This window comes from Oncorhynchus mykiss, chromosome 10, assembly GCF_057628025.1.
Source record: "Oncorhynchus mykiss isolate SJ-2025 chromosome 10, ASM5762802v1, whole genome shotgun sequence".
NCBI classification, from domain to species: Eukaryota; Metazoa; Chordata; class Actinopteri; order Salmoniformes; family Salmonidae; genus Oncorhynchus; species Oncorhynchus mykiss.
This window is the reverse complement of record NC_143031.1, coordinates 81781095-81797054: the sequence shown is the minus strand read 5'-3', so window position 1 is coordinate 81797054 and position 15960 is coordinate 81781095. Positions and strand designations below refer to the sequence as shown.

The window sequence follows — 15960 nt, the reverse complement described above, 5'->3', positions numbered from 1 at the left end:
TTAGCATACTGGCCCAACACTCTAACCACTAGGCTAGTGCACTACTTTAGCATACTGGCCCAACACTCTAACCACTAGGCTAATGCACTACTTTAGCATACTGGCCCAACACTCTAACCACTAGGCTAGTGCACTATTTAGCATACGATCCCTGGTCAACAGTAGTGCACTATAGAGGGAATGGTGCCCTTGGGTACCCATAGAGTTCTGGTTAAAAGTAGTGCACTATATTTAGGTTAGGGTGCTATTAAACCAGAACCCTGTCTATAGTTTATGCTGTTTGTATTCCTTCTCCCATCTCTAATAAAGTTGTACTGGTTTTGAAAACCTGTGTCCCGAGCCGCTTGGTCTGTGTTTTCATAACATTCACTACCCATTGGCCCGTTTCCACGGAGACTGAGACCCTGAGGGGTTTTGTGGATACGGGCCTCTGGTTTAGTAAACCTGGTCCAGCGCCTTTTATCCCAGTACTGTAGTCAGCAGTTCCTTCATAACAGTGTATGGGGCGCCCTCTGGTGGAGAAAATACTGTCCTGCACTTCACTGCACCACCCATCAGACAGACATACTGTCCTACGCTTCACAGCACCACCCATCAGACAGACATACTGTCCTACGCTTCTCTGCACCACCCATCAGACAGACATACTGTCCTACGCTTCACAACACCACCCATCAGACAGACATACTGTCCTGCACTTCACAGCACCACCCATCAGACAGACATACTGTCCTGCACTTCTCTGCACCACCCATCAGACAGACATACTGTCCTACGCTTCACAACACCACCCATCAGACAGACATACTGTCCTGCACTTCACTGCACCACCCATCAGACAGACATACTGTCCTACGCTTCACAACACCACCCATCAGACAGACATACTGTCCTACGCTTCACAGCACCACCCATCAGACAGGCATACTGTCCTACGCTTCACAACACCACCCATCAGACAGGCATACTGTCCTACGCTTCACAGCACCACCCATCAGACAGGCATACTGTCCTACGCTTCACAACACCACCCATCAGACAGGCATACTGTCCTGCACTTCTCTGCACCACCCATCAGACAGACATACTGTCCTGCAATTCTCTGCACCACCCATCAGACAGACATACTGTCCTACGCTTCACAACACCACCCATCAGACAGACATACTGTCCTGCACTTCACTGCACCACCCATCAGACAGACATACTGTCCTACGCTTCACAACACCACCCATCAGACAGACATACTGTCCTACGCTTCACAGCACCACCCATCAGACAGGCATACTGTCCTACGCTTCACAACACCACCCATCAGACAGGCATACTGTCCTACGCTTCACAGCACCACCCATCAGACAGGCATACTGTCCTACGCTTCACAACACCACCCATCAGACAGGCATACTGTCCTACGCTTCACAACACCACCCATCAGACAGGCATACTGTCCTACGCTTCACAACACCACCCATCAGACAGGCATACTGTCCTACGCTTCACAACACCACCCATCAGACAGACATACTGTCCTGCACTTCACAACACCACCCATCAGACAGACATACTGTCCTACGCTTCACAACACCACCCATCAGACAGGCATACTGTCCTACGCTTCTCAGCACCACCCATCAGACAGACATGCTGTCCTACGCTTCACAACACCACCCATCAGACAGACATACTGTCCTACGCTTCACAACACAACACCACCCATCAGACAGACATACTGTCCTGCACTTCACAACACCACCCATCAGACAGACATACTGTCCTACGCTTCACAACACCACCCATCAGACAGGCATACTGTCCTACGCTTCTCTGCACCACCCATCAGACAGACATACTGTCCTACGCTTCACAACACCACCCATCAGACAGGCATACTGTCCTACGCTTCTCTGCACCACCCATCAGACAGACATACTGTCCTACGCTTCACAACACCACCCATCAGACAGGCATACTGTCCTACGCTTCACAACACCACCCATCAGACAGACATACTGTCCTACGCTTCACAACACCACCCATCAGACAGACATACTGTCCTACGCTTCACAACACCACCCATCAGACAGACATACTGTCCTGCGCTTCACAACACCACCCATCAGACAGGCATTGCAGCTGCTAGTCTGAACCCAAGGCACCACCCATCAGACAGGCATTGTAGCTGCTAGTCTGAACCCAAGGCACCACCCATCAGACAGACATTGTAGCTGCTAGTCTGAACCCAAGGCACCACCCATCAGACAGACATTGTAGCTGCTAGTCTGAACCCAAGGCACCACCCATCAGACAGACATTGTAGCTGCTAGTCTGAACCCAAGGCACCACCCATCAGACAGGCATTGTAGCTGCTAGTCTGAACCCAAGGCACCACCCATCAGACAGGCATTGTAGCTGCTAGTCTGAACCCAAGGCACCACCCATCAGACAGGCATTGTAGCTGCTAGTGTGAACCCAAGGCACCACCCATCAGACAGGCATTGTAGCTGCTAGTGTGAACCCAAGGCACCGCATTAACATGCTTTACGTGACAGTAATGGAAGGAAAACAATTCAAATGAAAATAGGTCGCCTGCTAATAAGAAAACTAATATATTCCGGTTGCCAGTGACGACGTGGACCGTAGCCAGTAGGTCTGAAATCACTTACGCATTTAGTTTAGAAAAATGCAAATTCTCCTCTTTTGACAACCCGCTCACGGACTAAAACATTCCCGTCTTAATATAACCTGTCAATTTACAACTTGTAAATGTGTTTTCTTAGGCTACTCTACGTAACATCGCTATTTAGGACTTCCTCGAGCCCAATAGGCTACAATGATTCTATAGTGACAGTCCAACGTGCGTTTAGGTTTTTATAGTTGTTCAGCATTTGTCACCGTTTCCACATCCTACAATTCAGTAGGAAAACACATATACTTGTTATTAACATAGGGGGTCTATATTTATTGGGACATACATATGTTTGCAACTTACTGATGTTTTGTCGTTGTTTAGCGCGGTCTAACAAACAGTTCAAACTCATGACTATTTCCTGGTTCTGATCAACTGTTTTCCTCCCGCTCAGCCCATAGAGAATGATAGAGGCCTCTAGTAGCCAATAGGCATGTGTTAGCATAAGCCGCGCCATTGAGGGCTTCCACCATTTTAATGTAGTCAGCTGGGTTGGGCTTTCAATTTCATTGGCTGATCCCTCCTCGTGACCCTGTTGGAGTCATGTCCAACCGAGTCATCGGGAAGGATCAGCCAATTGTGAATAAGAAAATTGACTACTTTAAAATTAGAGAAAGCCTCAATAGCGTTGCCCATGCTGTCACCTATGCCTTAATAGCAGAGATACAAAGATGAGCCTTCTAGCTATCTCTATGATTCAGCAAAAGAACGTTGCAACCCACAAGTGCGCACTGTTATTGATTGGTGTGACGCCATTGGGGAAGTCAACTATTGCCCAATATTCAATTATGTTTATTATTATAATTATTATTGTGTATATTAATATAATATGAATGCTGAAAGGTCCTAAATCTTACTAGAATGTATGCAGATTGTGTCAAATTGAGCAGCGTGACACCTTGTTTAAGCACAATGGTGTTGAGCAGGGTGACTCACATTACAGTCAAGTCAGTCAAGTATTCACTCACAGTTGAACACCCACCCCTCGAGCTTTGTGTCAGTCTATGCTTCGTTCTCACAGTTATAGGGCTGGCTGGCTGGCTGAATTACGTAACATGAATTCCTATGGTTGCCACTTGCCGTCTGGAATTCCTCATATGGAAATGCATCTCCTCCTCTCCCACATTTAATGTGTGTTAATGCATTGTCTAAGTTCGACGATAAACGCATTTCAAAAGTACGTTCAAGTCAGCTGGCGTCGAGAGGGAATCGAATGGTATGACTCTTGTCTGTATCTTTCCATTGGTCGCAGCCAGATCTCTGACGCGTTTATTACGCGTGGCCTGGAACGGCACAACTTTGCGTAACAGTAGTCTATGACGTTATATTACCGTGGACTATTATCAGGTGAAGAGTGTGTATTTCCTATGTAATGGATGTTACCATCGGAACGGATCTGAGCGAGATAGAGAGAAAGATGGGTCGGGAGATTCCAGAGAGTCTGTTTCCTTTTGCCCCAGATGGAAGGATGATGAAAGACAATACACATGGTAGAGACGAGTGGGACTGGCCTGGCCATGTCGAAGACATGCCCTCCACCCAGAGTCTGCAGAGCAACATGCGACTCCTAAGACAAGAAATGGTAAGCATTTTATTTCACCTTTATTGTGTCTTAAGTGTCTATCCAAGTCCTGTAGAGTGTTTATCCAAGTCCTGTAGAGTGTCTATCCAAGTCCTGTAGAGTGTCTATCCAAGTCCTGTAGAGTGTTTATCCAAGTCCTGTAGAGTGTCTATCCAAGTCCTGTAGAGTGTCTATCCAAGTCCTGTAGAGTGTCTATCCAAGTCCTGTAGAGTGTCTATCCAAGTCCTGTAGAGTGTCTATCCAAGTCCTGTAGAGTGTCTATCCAAGTCCTGTAGAGTGTTTACTTGTCTATCCAAGTCCTGTAGAGTGTCTATCCAAGTCCTGTAGAGTGTCTATCCAAGTCCTGTAGAGTGTCTATCCAAGTCCTGTAGAGTGTCTATCCAAGTCCTGTAGAGTGTCTATCCAAGTCCTGTAGAGTGTCTATCCAAGTCCTGTAGAGTGTTTATCCAAGTCCTGCAGAGTGTTTACAGGCTTTATTGTCATAAGAACAAAAACATGTCATGAGGACAGTTGGTTTTAAAGACGTTAATTACTGTCCTCATAATTGTATTATTTAAAATAGTTAAATGTTAGTAAGAAGTTACATTAATGGGCTATAATACCGTTTAGCCTTTACATGTTTAGAGAGAGAAAATAGGGCATTGGAATGGAAAAAGTGGGAGGGGAGGAAAATCAGGTATTAAAATCTGTTCTCGTTCAAGTTCACACCTGCCCTAACTCATGTTAGTCCTGTCCTCTCCTAACAACACAGTCACACCTGCCCTAACTCATGTTAGTCCTGTCCTCTCCTAACAACACAGTCACACCTGTTAGTCCTGTTCTCTCCTAACAACACAGTCACACCTGCCCTAACTCATGTTAGTCCTGTCCTCTCCTAACAACAGTCACACCTGCCCTAACTCATGTTAGTCCTGTCCTCTCCTAACAACACAGTCACACCTGTTAGTCCTGTTCTCTCCTAACAACACAGTCACACCTGCCCTAACTCATGTTTGTCCTGTTCTCTCCTAACAACACAGTCACACCTGCCCTAACTCATATTAGTCCTGTTCTCTCCTAACAACACAGTCACACCTGCCCTAACTCATGTTTGTCCTGTTCTCTCCTAACAACACAGTCACACCTGCCCTAACTCATGTTAGTCCTGTTCTCTCCTAACAACACAGTCACACCTGCCCTAACTCATGTTAGTCCTGTTCTCTCCTAACAACACAGTCACACCTGCCCTAACTCATGTTTGTCCTGTCCTCTCCTAACAACACAGTCACACCTGCCCTAACTCATGTTAGTCCTGTTCTCTCCTAACAACACAGTCACACCTGCCCTAACTCATGTTAGTCCTGTTCTCTCCTAACAACACAGTCACACCTGCCCTAACTCATGTTAGTCCTGTTCTCTCCTAACAACACAGTCACACCTGCCCTAACTCATGTTAGTCCTGTTCTCTCCTAACAACACAGTCACACCTGCCCTAACTCATGTTAGTCCTGTTCTCTCCTAACAACACAGTCACACCTGCCCTAACTCATGTTAGTCCTGTTCTCTCCTAACAACACAGTCACACCTGCCCTAACTCATGTTAGTCCTGTTCTCTCCTAACAACACAGTCACACCTGCCCTAACTCATGTTAGTCCTGTTCTCTCCTAACAACACAGTCACACCTGCCCTAACTCATGTTTGTCCTGTCCTCTCCTAACAACACAGTCACACCTGCCCTAACTCATGTTAGTCCTGTCCTCTCCTAACAACACAGTCACACCTGCCCTAACTCATGTTTGTCCTGTCCTCTCCTAACAACACAGTCACACCTGCCCTAACTCATGTTAGTCCTGTTCTCTCCTAACAACACAGTCACACCTGCCCTAACTCATGTTTGTCCTGTCCTCTCCTAACAACACAGTCACACCTGCCCTAACTCATGTTAGTCCTGTCCTCTCCTAACAACACAGTCACACCTGCCCTAACTCATGTTAGTCCTGTCCTCTCCTAACAACACAGTCACACCTGTTAGTCCTGTTCTCTCCTAACAACACAGTCACACCTGCCCTAACTCATGTTAGTCCTGTCCTCTCCTAACAACACAGTCACACCTGTTTGTCCTGTCCTCTCCTAACAACACAGTCACACCTGCCCTAACTCATGTTTGTCCTGTCCTCTCCTAACAACACAGTCACACCTGTTTGTCCTGTCCTCTCCTAACAACACAGTCACACCTGCCCTAACTCATGTTTGTCCTGTCCTCTCCTAACAACACAGTCACACCTGTTTGTCCTGTTCTCTCCTAACAACACAGTCACACCTGCCCTAACTCGTGTTTGTCCTGTTCTCTCCTAACAACACAGTCACACCTGTCTGTCCTGTTCTCTCCTAACAACACAGTCACACCTGCCCTAACTCCTGTTTGTCCTGTTCTCTCCTAACAACATAGTCACACCTGCCCTAACTCATGTTTGTCCTGTCCTCTCCTAACAACACAGTCACACCTGTTTGTCCTGTCCTCTCCTAACAACACAGTCACACCTGTTTGTCCTGTCCTCTCCTAACAACACAGTCACACCTGCGGGGCATGGACGTCCGTCTGATGTGCCAGCTCCTGTCGATCAACGACGGCATCGAGGCGACGCGCTGGGACCTGGAGGTGTAGCTGAGGTTGGGGATGGCAGCGGGTGACTAGCCAGGAGAGAGCGTCCTGTCTCTCGGCCAGGCTACATCCCGGCGAAGCAGCGTGTCCAGTCTGCACTAGGGGAGAGATGGGGTTTTGATGTGATGTCTGTGGGGAGTTATCTGGGTAGCTTGGAGGAAGACCCAGTGGTGATACCGGCCCTCTCTCGCCCGCTGACCGGGTAGTTGGAGAAGGAGGCTTGGAGGGAAGACCCAGTGGTGATACTGGTCCTCTCTCGCCCGCTGACCGGGTAGTTGGAGAAGGAGGCTTGGAGGGAAAGTTAACCCTGTGTTTGGGTCCTGGAAAACTACTGTGCATATCCAGACTATTATTGCAGACCAGCTCTAACAAACCTGATTCAGCTATACTGGCCTAAAATCAAGGTATGATGATTAGTTAAATCAGGTGTGTTGGGCTGCCTGGAACAAAAGCATGCTCACATTGTAACCTACCTGTACTGTGCCTGTCCAGGAACACTGTATCCTGAGGGTTTGAGGACAACGTTAGTGGGTGAGAGTCCAGGAACACTGTATCCTGAGGGTTTGAGAGGACAACGTTAGTGGAAGAGAGTCTAGGAACACTGTATCCTGAGGGTTTGAGGACAACGTTAGTGGGTGAGAGTCTAGGAACACTGTATCCTGAGGGTTTGAGGACAACGTTAGTGGGAGAGAGTCCAGGAACACTGTATCCTGAGGGTTTGAGGACAACGTTAGTGGGAGAGAGTCTAGGAACACTGTATCCTGAGGGTTTGAGGACAACGTTAGTGGGTGAGAGTCCAGGAACACTGTATCCTGAGGGTTTGAGAGGACAACGTTAGTGGGAGAGAGTCCAGGAACACTGTATCCTGAGGGTTTGAGGACAACGTTAGTGGGAGAGAGTCCAGGAACACTGTATCCTGAGGGTTTGAGGACAACGTTAGTGGGAGAGAGTCCAGGAACACTGTATCCTGAGGGTTTGAGGACAACGTTAGTGGAAGAGAGTCTAGGAACACTGTATCCTGAGGGTTTGAGGACAACGTTAGTGGGTGAGAGTCTAGGAACACTGTATCCTGAGCGTTTGAGGACAACGTTAGTGGGAGAGAGTCCAGGAACAGTGTGAGAGCGAAATTACAAGATGATGTTATGATACTGTTGTTGCATCAAATGGTTGTTTTTCTGGAATAGAATAGATGATTTTGAACAATCTTATCTGTGGTCTTCTGAGTTGGGTCCTGGGGGAGATAAGGTCTGAGACAGGATCTGTGGGGTAGTGTCTGGAACTTTAGTACGTCCTCTCTGATGTTGCACCTATCCTGGGATACTGTATGACCCAGAGGCTCACTCCCCTCAGTCAGCCCGTCTAGGCGTGTGGTCACGGACATGGGTTTTACTTGAGATGGGGGTATCTGGAGCTGACAATTGATTTATGCCATAGAATGAGTTAGTGTTGCTGTACTATGAGGTACCAGGGACGAGATCTTAGGGGGCTAACTCTGTACAATAAGAACCGTCTTCATAGCAAATGCTATCTGGCTGGGTGATACTCCTTTCTCATGTATCAAGTCTCACCACCTTGTGACCCGTTCCACACATCTGTTGTTTGTCATGTAGACTAAGGGGGTGTATCTTTACTATAAAAAGGTGTTTGTCGGGGCTCTCAACAAATCATCTAAAGGTGGTTCGTCGACCAGCTTCATTATTGCAATCGTTGTTATTAATACGTTTTGAATAAAGTAAAGATCCTGATTGGTAAATTGACCTTGTCTCTCCTCGTTATTGATTAGAATTTCCACGACAACCACTGTATCAAGAGGGTATCAGAGGAGAACGTTAGAGGGAGACATTCCACAGTCCTCTGTAGGCATGACACACACACACACAGAAACACACACACATTTAGATTCACATAGATTCACTTCATGAATAACATGATCTTGTCTACCGGTAGTACCTCTGTCCCCCCCTAGGCATGGGACCTCATAAATTTAACAGAGGGGGAGAGGAATTTGAACCTGGCTCTATCCAATTCCCCTGGATCAGGTTTCTCCCTCTTTCTTAACGAGAGAGAAGAATGAGATCATGTTAACACATCATCCTTTCCTCCTCTAGTAACCCACATATGGCCTTTAGACGAATCCATCAACTTTTAAAGGAGAGAGTGGGAGAGGGGGAGAACAGAGAAAGAGGGGGAAGCTAGAAGGGGGAGAAAGTTGGACAGAGAGAGAAAGAGAGTGGGAGAGGGGGGAGAACAGAGAAAGAGGGGGGAGAACAGAGAAAGAGGGGGAAGCTAGAAGGGGGAGAAAGTTGGACAGAGGGAGAAAGAGAGTGGGAGAGGGGGAGAACAGAGAAAAAGGGGGGAGGAAGTTGGACAGAGAGAGAAAGAGTGGGAGAGGGGAGAACAGAGAAAGAGGGGGGAGAAAGGTGGACAGAGAGAGAAAGAGTGGGAGAGGGGAGAACAGAGAAAGAGGGGGGAGAAAGGTGGACAGAGAAAGAGTGGGAGAGGGGAGAACAGAGAAAGAGGGGGGAGAAAGGTGGACAGAGAAAGAGTGGGAGAGGGGAGAACAGAGAAAGAGGGGGAGCTAGAAGGGGGAGAAAGGTGGACAGAGAGAGAGAGAGAGGGAGAGGGGGAAAACAGAGAAAGAGGGGGGAGAAAGGTGGACAGAGAGAGAAAGAGTGGGAGAGGGGGAGACCAGAGAAAGAGGGGAGAGGAAGTTGGACAGAGAGAGAAAGAGAGTGGGAGAGGGGAGAACAGAGAAAGAGGGGGAGAAAGGTGGACAGAGAGGGAGAGGGGGAGAACAGAGAAAGCGGGGGAGCTAGAAGGGGGAGAAAGGTGGACAGAGATAGAGAGGGAGAGGGGGAAAACAGAGAAAGAGGGGGGGGGGGGGGGGAAATGTGGACAGAAAGAGTGAGTGAGTGAGAGAGAGAAATGTATTGTACCATACAATTCCCTCAAGGCATTAAAGATTTAGGGGGTTTACATTTCTAAAATATTAAACAAGAACAAGGTATTTTGTTTCATTTAAAAACTGCATAACATTTTGTAAAAGCTAAATATTTCAGGCCTTCCACCCCCCCAACCTTTAACCATGTGATGTTTAGATCAATGGCAGTGGAGGCTGTTGAGGGGAGGACTGCTCATCATAATGACTGGAACGGAGTAACATCAAACACATGGTAACCATGGAAACCAATGGGTTTGATTGATTTGATACCATTCCACTATTCTGCCCCAGCCATTACCACGAACCCGTCCTCCCCAATTAAGGTAACACCAACCTCCTGTAGTTTAGAATGTTCCTACAGTACATAACCTCCTGTAGTTTAGAGTGTTCCTACTGTACATAACCTCCTGTAGTTTAGTGTTCCTACTGTACATAACCTCCTGTAGTTTAGTGTTCATACTGTACATAACCTCCTGTGGTTTAGTGTGTTCCTACTGTACATAACCTCCTGTAGTTTAGTGTTCCTACTGTACATAATCTCCTGTAGTTTAGTGTGTTCCTACTGTACATAACCTCCTGTGTTTTAGAGTTCCTACTGTACATAACCTCCTGTAGTTTAGTGTTCCTACTGTACATAACCTCCTGTAGTTTAGTGTTCCTACTGTACATAACCTCCTGTAGTTTAGAGTTCCTACTGTACATAACCTCCTGTAGTTTAGTGTTCCTACTGTACATAACCTCCTGTAGTTTAGAGTGTTCCTACTGTACATAACCTCCTGTAGTTTAGAGTGTTCCTACTGTACATAACCTCCTGTAGTTTAGAGTGTTCCTACTGTACATAACCTCCTGTAGTTTAGAGTGTTCCTACTGTACATAACCTCCTGTAGTTTAGAGTGTTCCTACTGTACATAACCTCCTGTAGTTTAGAGTTCCTACTGTACATAACCTCCTGTAGTTTAGTGTTCCTACTGTATGTAACCTCCTGTAGTTTAGTGTGTTCCTACTGTACATAACCTCCTGTGGTTTAGAGTTCCTACTGTACATAACCTCCTGGAGATTAGAGTGTTCCTACTGTACATAACCTCCTGTAGTTTAGTGTTCACACTGTACATAACCTCCTGTGTTTTAGAGTGTTCCTACTGTACATAAACTCCTGTAGTTTAGAGTTCCTACTGTATGTAACCTCCTGTAGTTTAGTGTTCATACTGTACATAACCACTTGTAGATTAGTGTTCCTACTGTACATAACCTCCTGTGGTTTAGAGTGTTCCTACTGTACATAACCTCCTGTGGTTTAGTGTTCCTACTGTACATAACCTCCTGTGGTTTAGAGTGTTCCTACTGTACATAACCTGTGGTTTAGAGTTTTCCTACTGTACATAACCTCCTGTGGTTTAGAGTGTTCCTACTGTACATAACCTCCTGTAGTTTAGTGTTCCTACTGTACATAACCTCCCGTGGTTTAGTGTTCCTACTGTACATAACCTCCTGTAGTTTAGTGTTCCTACTGTACATAACCTCCTGTAGTTTAGTGTTCCTACTGTACATAACCTCCTGTAGTTTAGAGTGTTCATACTGTACATAACCTCCTGTAGTTTAGTGTTCATACTGTACATAACCTCCTGTGGTTTAGTGTTCCTACTGTACATAACCTCCTGTGGTTTAGAGTGTTCCTACTGTACATAACCTCCTGTGGTTTAGAGTGTTCCTACTGTACATAACCTCCTGTGGTTTAGAGTGTTCCTACTGTACATAACCTCCTGTGCTTTAGAGTTTTCCTACTGTACATAACCTCCTGTGGTTTAGAGTGTTCCTACTGTACATAACCTCCTGTAGTTTAGAGTTCCTACTGTACATAACCTCCTGTAGTTTAGTGTTCCTACTGTACATAACCTCCTGTAGTTTAGTGTTCCTACTGTACATAACCTCCTGTAGTTTAGAGTTCCTACTGTACATAACCTCCTGTAGTTTAGTGTTCCTACTGTACATAACCTCCTGTAGTTTAGAGTGTTCCTACTGTACATAACCTCCTGTAGTTTAGAGTTCCTACTGTACATAACCTCCTGTAGTTTAGAGTGTTCCTACTGTACATAACCTCCTGTAGTTTAGAGTGTTCCTACTGTACATAACCTCCTGTAGTTTAGAGTGTTCCTACTGTACATAACCTCCTGTAGTTTAGAGTTCCTACTGTACATAACCTCCTGTAGTTTAGTGTTCCTACTGTATGTAACCTCCTGTAGTTTAGTGTGTTCCTACTGTACATAACCTCCTGTGGTTTAGAGTTCCTACTGTACATAACCTCCTGGAGATTAGAGTGTTCCTACTGTACATAACCTCCTGTAGTTTAGTGTTCACACTGTACATAACCTCCTGTGTTTTAGAGTGTTCCTACTGTACATAAACTCCTGTAGTTTAGAGTTCCTACTGTATGTAACCTCCTGTAGTTTAGTGTTCATACTGTACATTACCACTTGTAGATTAGTGTTCCTACTGTACATAACCTCCTGTGGTTTAGAGTGTTCCTACTGTACATAACCTCCTGTGGTTTAGTGTTCCTACTGTACATAACCTCCTGTGGTTTAGAGTGTTCCTACTGTACATAACCTCCTGTGGTTTAGAGTTTTCCTACTGTACATAACCTCCTGTGGTTTAGAGTGTTCCTACTGTACATAACCTCCTGTAGTTTAGTGTTCCTACTGTACATAACCTCCCGTGGTTTAGTGTTCCTACTGTACATAACCTCCTGTAGTTTAGTGTTCCTACTGTACATAACCTCCTGTAGTTTAGTGTTCCTACTGTACATAACCTCCTGTAATTTAGAGTGTTCATACTGTACATAACCTCCTGTAGTTTAGTGTTCATACTGTACATAACCTCCTGTAGTTTAGTGTTCATACTGTACATAACCTCCTGTGGTTTAGTGTTCCTACTGTACATAACCTCCTGTGGTTTAGAGTGTTCCTACTGTACATAACCTCCTGTGGTTTAGAGTGTTCCTACTGTACATAACCTCCTGTAGTTTAGTGTTCCTACTGTACATAACCTCCCGTGGTTTAGTGTTCCTACTGTACATAACCTCCTGTAGTTTAGTGTTCCTACTGTACATAACCTCCTGTAGTTTAGTGTTCCTACTGTACATAACCTCCTGTAGTTTAGAGTGTTCATACTGTACATAATCTCCTGTAGTTTAGTGTTCCTACTGTACATAACCTCCTGTGGTTTAGTGTTCCTACTGTACATAACCTCCTGTAGTTTAGTGTTCCTACTGTACATAACCTCCTACAGTTTAGTGTTCCTACTGTACATAACCTCCTGTAGTTGAGTGTTCATACTGTACATAACCTCCTGTAGTTTAGTGTTCATACTGTACATAACCTCCTGTAGTTTAGTGTTCATACTGTACATAACCTCCTGTGGTTTAGTGTTCTTACTGTACATAACCTCCTGTAGTTTAGTGTTCCTACTGTACATAACCTCCTGTAGTTTAGTGTTCATACTGTACATAACCTCCTACAGTTTAGTGTTCCTACTGTACATAACCTCCTGTAGTTGAGTGTTCATACTGTACATAACCTCCTGTAGTTTAGTGTTCATACTGTACATAACCTCCTGTAGTTTAGTGTTCATACTGTACATAACCTCCTGTGGTTTAGTGTTCTTACTGTACATAACCTCCTGTAGTTTAGTGTTCCTACTGTACATAACCTCCTGTAGTTTAGTGTTCATACTGTACATAACCTCCTACAGTTTAGTGTTCCTACTGTACATAACCTCCTGTAGTTGAGTGTTCATACTGTACATAACCTCCTGTAGTTTAGTGTTCATACTGTACATAACCTCCTGTAGTTTAGTGTTCATACTGTACATAACCTCCTGTAGTTTAGTGTTCCTACTGTACATAACCTCCTGTAGTTTAGTGTTCCTACTGTACATAACCTCCTGTGAACATGTTTTCTGTGAGCAGTGTGTTTAATTGGTAATGCAGTCCTTCAAAAGGCCAAGAGTGCGTCCCAAATGAAACCCTATTCCCTACATAACCATCAGGACCGTAGTTAACCAGCCCATCCCATTCATTCACACATTATGGGATGTGCAGTGAGCTGATTGCTCCAGTCTACTGTGAGATACAGAGCCTTCAGAGAGTATTAATACCTCTTGATTTATTCCACAGTTTGTTGAGTTACAGCCTGAATTCAAAATGGATTAAATTTGTAAAAAAAATATCTCTCATCCACACACAATATCGCATAATAACAAAAGGAAAACATGTTTTTAGAAATTATTGCAAATGTATTGAATGTGAAATTCAGAAATATCTCATTTACACAAGTATTCACACCCCTTCTGTTTTGACGCTCCAAACGGAGCTCTGCTACTTCCTGTTTCCTTTCATCATCTTTGACATGTCACTACAACTTGATTGGAGTCCACCTGTGGCCAATTCAATCGTTTGGACGTGATTTAGAAAAGAAACACACCTGTCTATATAAGGTTCCACAGTTGACAGTGCATGTCAGAAACTATACCATGAAATCCAAGGAACTGTCCATAGATATCTGAGATAGAATTTTGATGAGGCATATATCTGGGGAAGGGTATAAAACCATTGCTAAAGTGTTGAACATTTCCAAGAGCACAATGGTCTCCATCATTGGGATATTGAAAAAAAAATATGGAACTACCCAGACTCTGCCTAGAGCTGACTGTGCTACTAGACTAAGCAACGGGGCAAGAAGGACCTTCAGGGAGGTGACCAAGAACTCAATGACCATTCTGACAGAAATACAGAGTTCCTTGGGTGAGATGGGAGAACCTGCCAGAAGGACAACAGTCTCTACAGCACTTCACCAATCTGGGCTTCATGGGAGAATGGCCAGATGGAAGCCACTCCTGAAAAGGCACATGACAGCACGCCTAGAGATGGCATGAAGACACATGAAAGACTGAGAGAATAAGGCAAAATATTCTGTGTTCTAATGAGACAAACATGTTAATCGTTGGCCTGAAATGCAAAGCGCTATGTCCGCAGAAAACCAGGCACGGGTCATCACCCTTAAAACACCATCCCCACCGTGAAGCATGGTGGTGGCGGCAGCATCATGTTATGGGGATGCTGTTCAGCAACAGGGACTGGTAAGGATAGAGGGAACAACGAATGGAGCCAAATACAGGCAAATCCTTGATGAGAACCTGCTTCAGAGTTTCAAACGATCTTAGACTGGGGGGGGGGATTTTACGTCCCAACTGGACAATCACCCCAAGCATACAGCCAAAGCAACGCCGGAATGGTTTGTGTAGCCTGCCACTTCGCGGCTGAGCCGTTGTTGCTCCTAGACGTTTCCACTTCACAGTAACAGCACTTACAGTTGACCGAGGCAGCTCTTAGCGGGGCACAAATTTGACGAACTGACTTGTCTACAGATGACATATGGAGTAACATACGGAATACAGGTATCACCTTCTCCTATACAAACACTCCTCTGAAAGGTTCTAGAACCTAAAAAGGTTCTAGCAGGGAAGAACTGACTTGTCTACAGATGACATATGGAGTAACATACGGAATACAGGTATCACTTTCTCCTATACAAACACTCCTCTGAAAGGTTCTAGAACCTAAAAAGGTTCTAGCAGGGAAGAACTGACTTGTCTACAGATGACATATGGAGTAACATACGGAATACAGGTATCACTTTCTCCTATACAAACACTCCTCTGAAAGGTTCTAGAACCTAAAAGGTTCTAGAACCTAAAAGGTTCTAGCAGGGAAGAACTGAAAAACTATTGGCAAAGAGGTTCCTACAGAGAATATATAAAACACAATGAATAGATAAATAAAGTAAATAACTATTGCATTGCAGAAATTAGATACTGACAAGTCGTTGTCAGCTATTCTATACCGATGCAAAACAGACCATCGCCCATCATTGGTTGGTTGATTCGTCGATTCTTTGGTTGATTCATCATTGATTGGTTGATTCGTCGATTCTTTGGTTGATTCGTCAATTCTTTGGTTGTACTGATCTATTCACGTAGACGGGTTGGTTGTTTAGCAACAAAACCGACGCGTGCACAACTATGGGGCAAAACGGACTAAGTTGCCTTAGCG

The 15960-nt window shown here is 45.1% G+C and overlaps 1 protein-coding gene across 1 annotated transcript; it reads left to right on the top strand.

Annotated features, from left to right (window-relative positions):
- The first annotated feature begins 3651 nt into the window (after nt 1–3651).
- LOC118936626 (leucine rich adaptor protein 1-like) lies at nt 3652–8670 on the top strand. Its single transcript, XM_090188677.1, has 2 exons — nt 3652–4271; nt 6824–8670. The coding sequence occupies exons 1-2, from the start codon at nt 4062–4064 to the stop codon at nt 6914–6916; spliced, it is 303 nt and encodes a 100-aa protein (XP_090044803.1). The 5' UTR covers nt 3652–4061; the 3' UTR covers nt 6917–8670.
- Nucleotides 8671–15960: the final 7290 nt, after the last annotated feature.

Bases quoted from the DNA above. Each gene is read 5' to 3' on its own strand.
- LOC118936626 (XM_090188677.1), top strand. From the start codon at position 4,062: ATGGATGTTACCATCGGAACGGATCTGAGCGAGATAGAGAGAAAGATG. The intron at 4,272-6,823 runs GTAAGCATTTTA...CTAACAACACAG, and splicing joins GACTCCTAAGACAAGAAATG to TCACACCTGCGGGGCATGGA.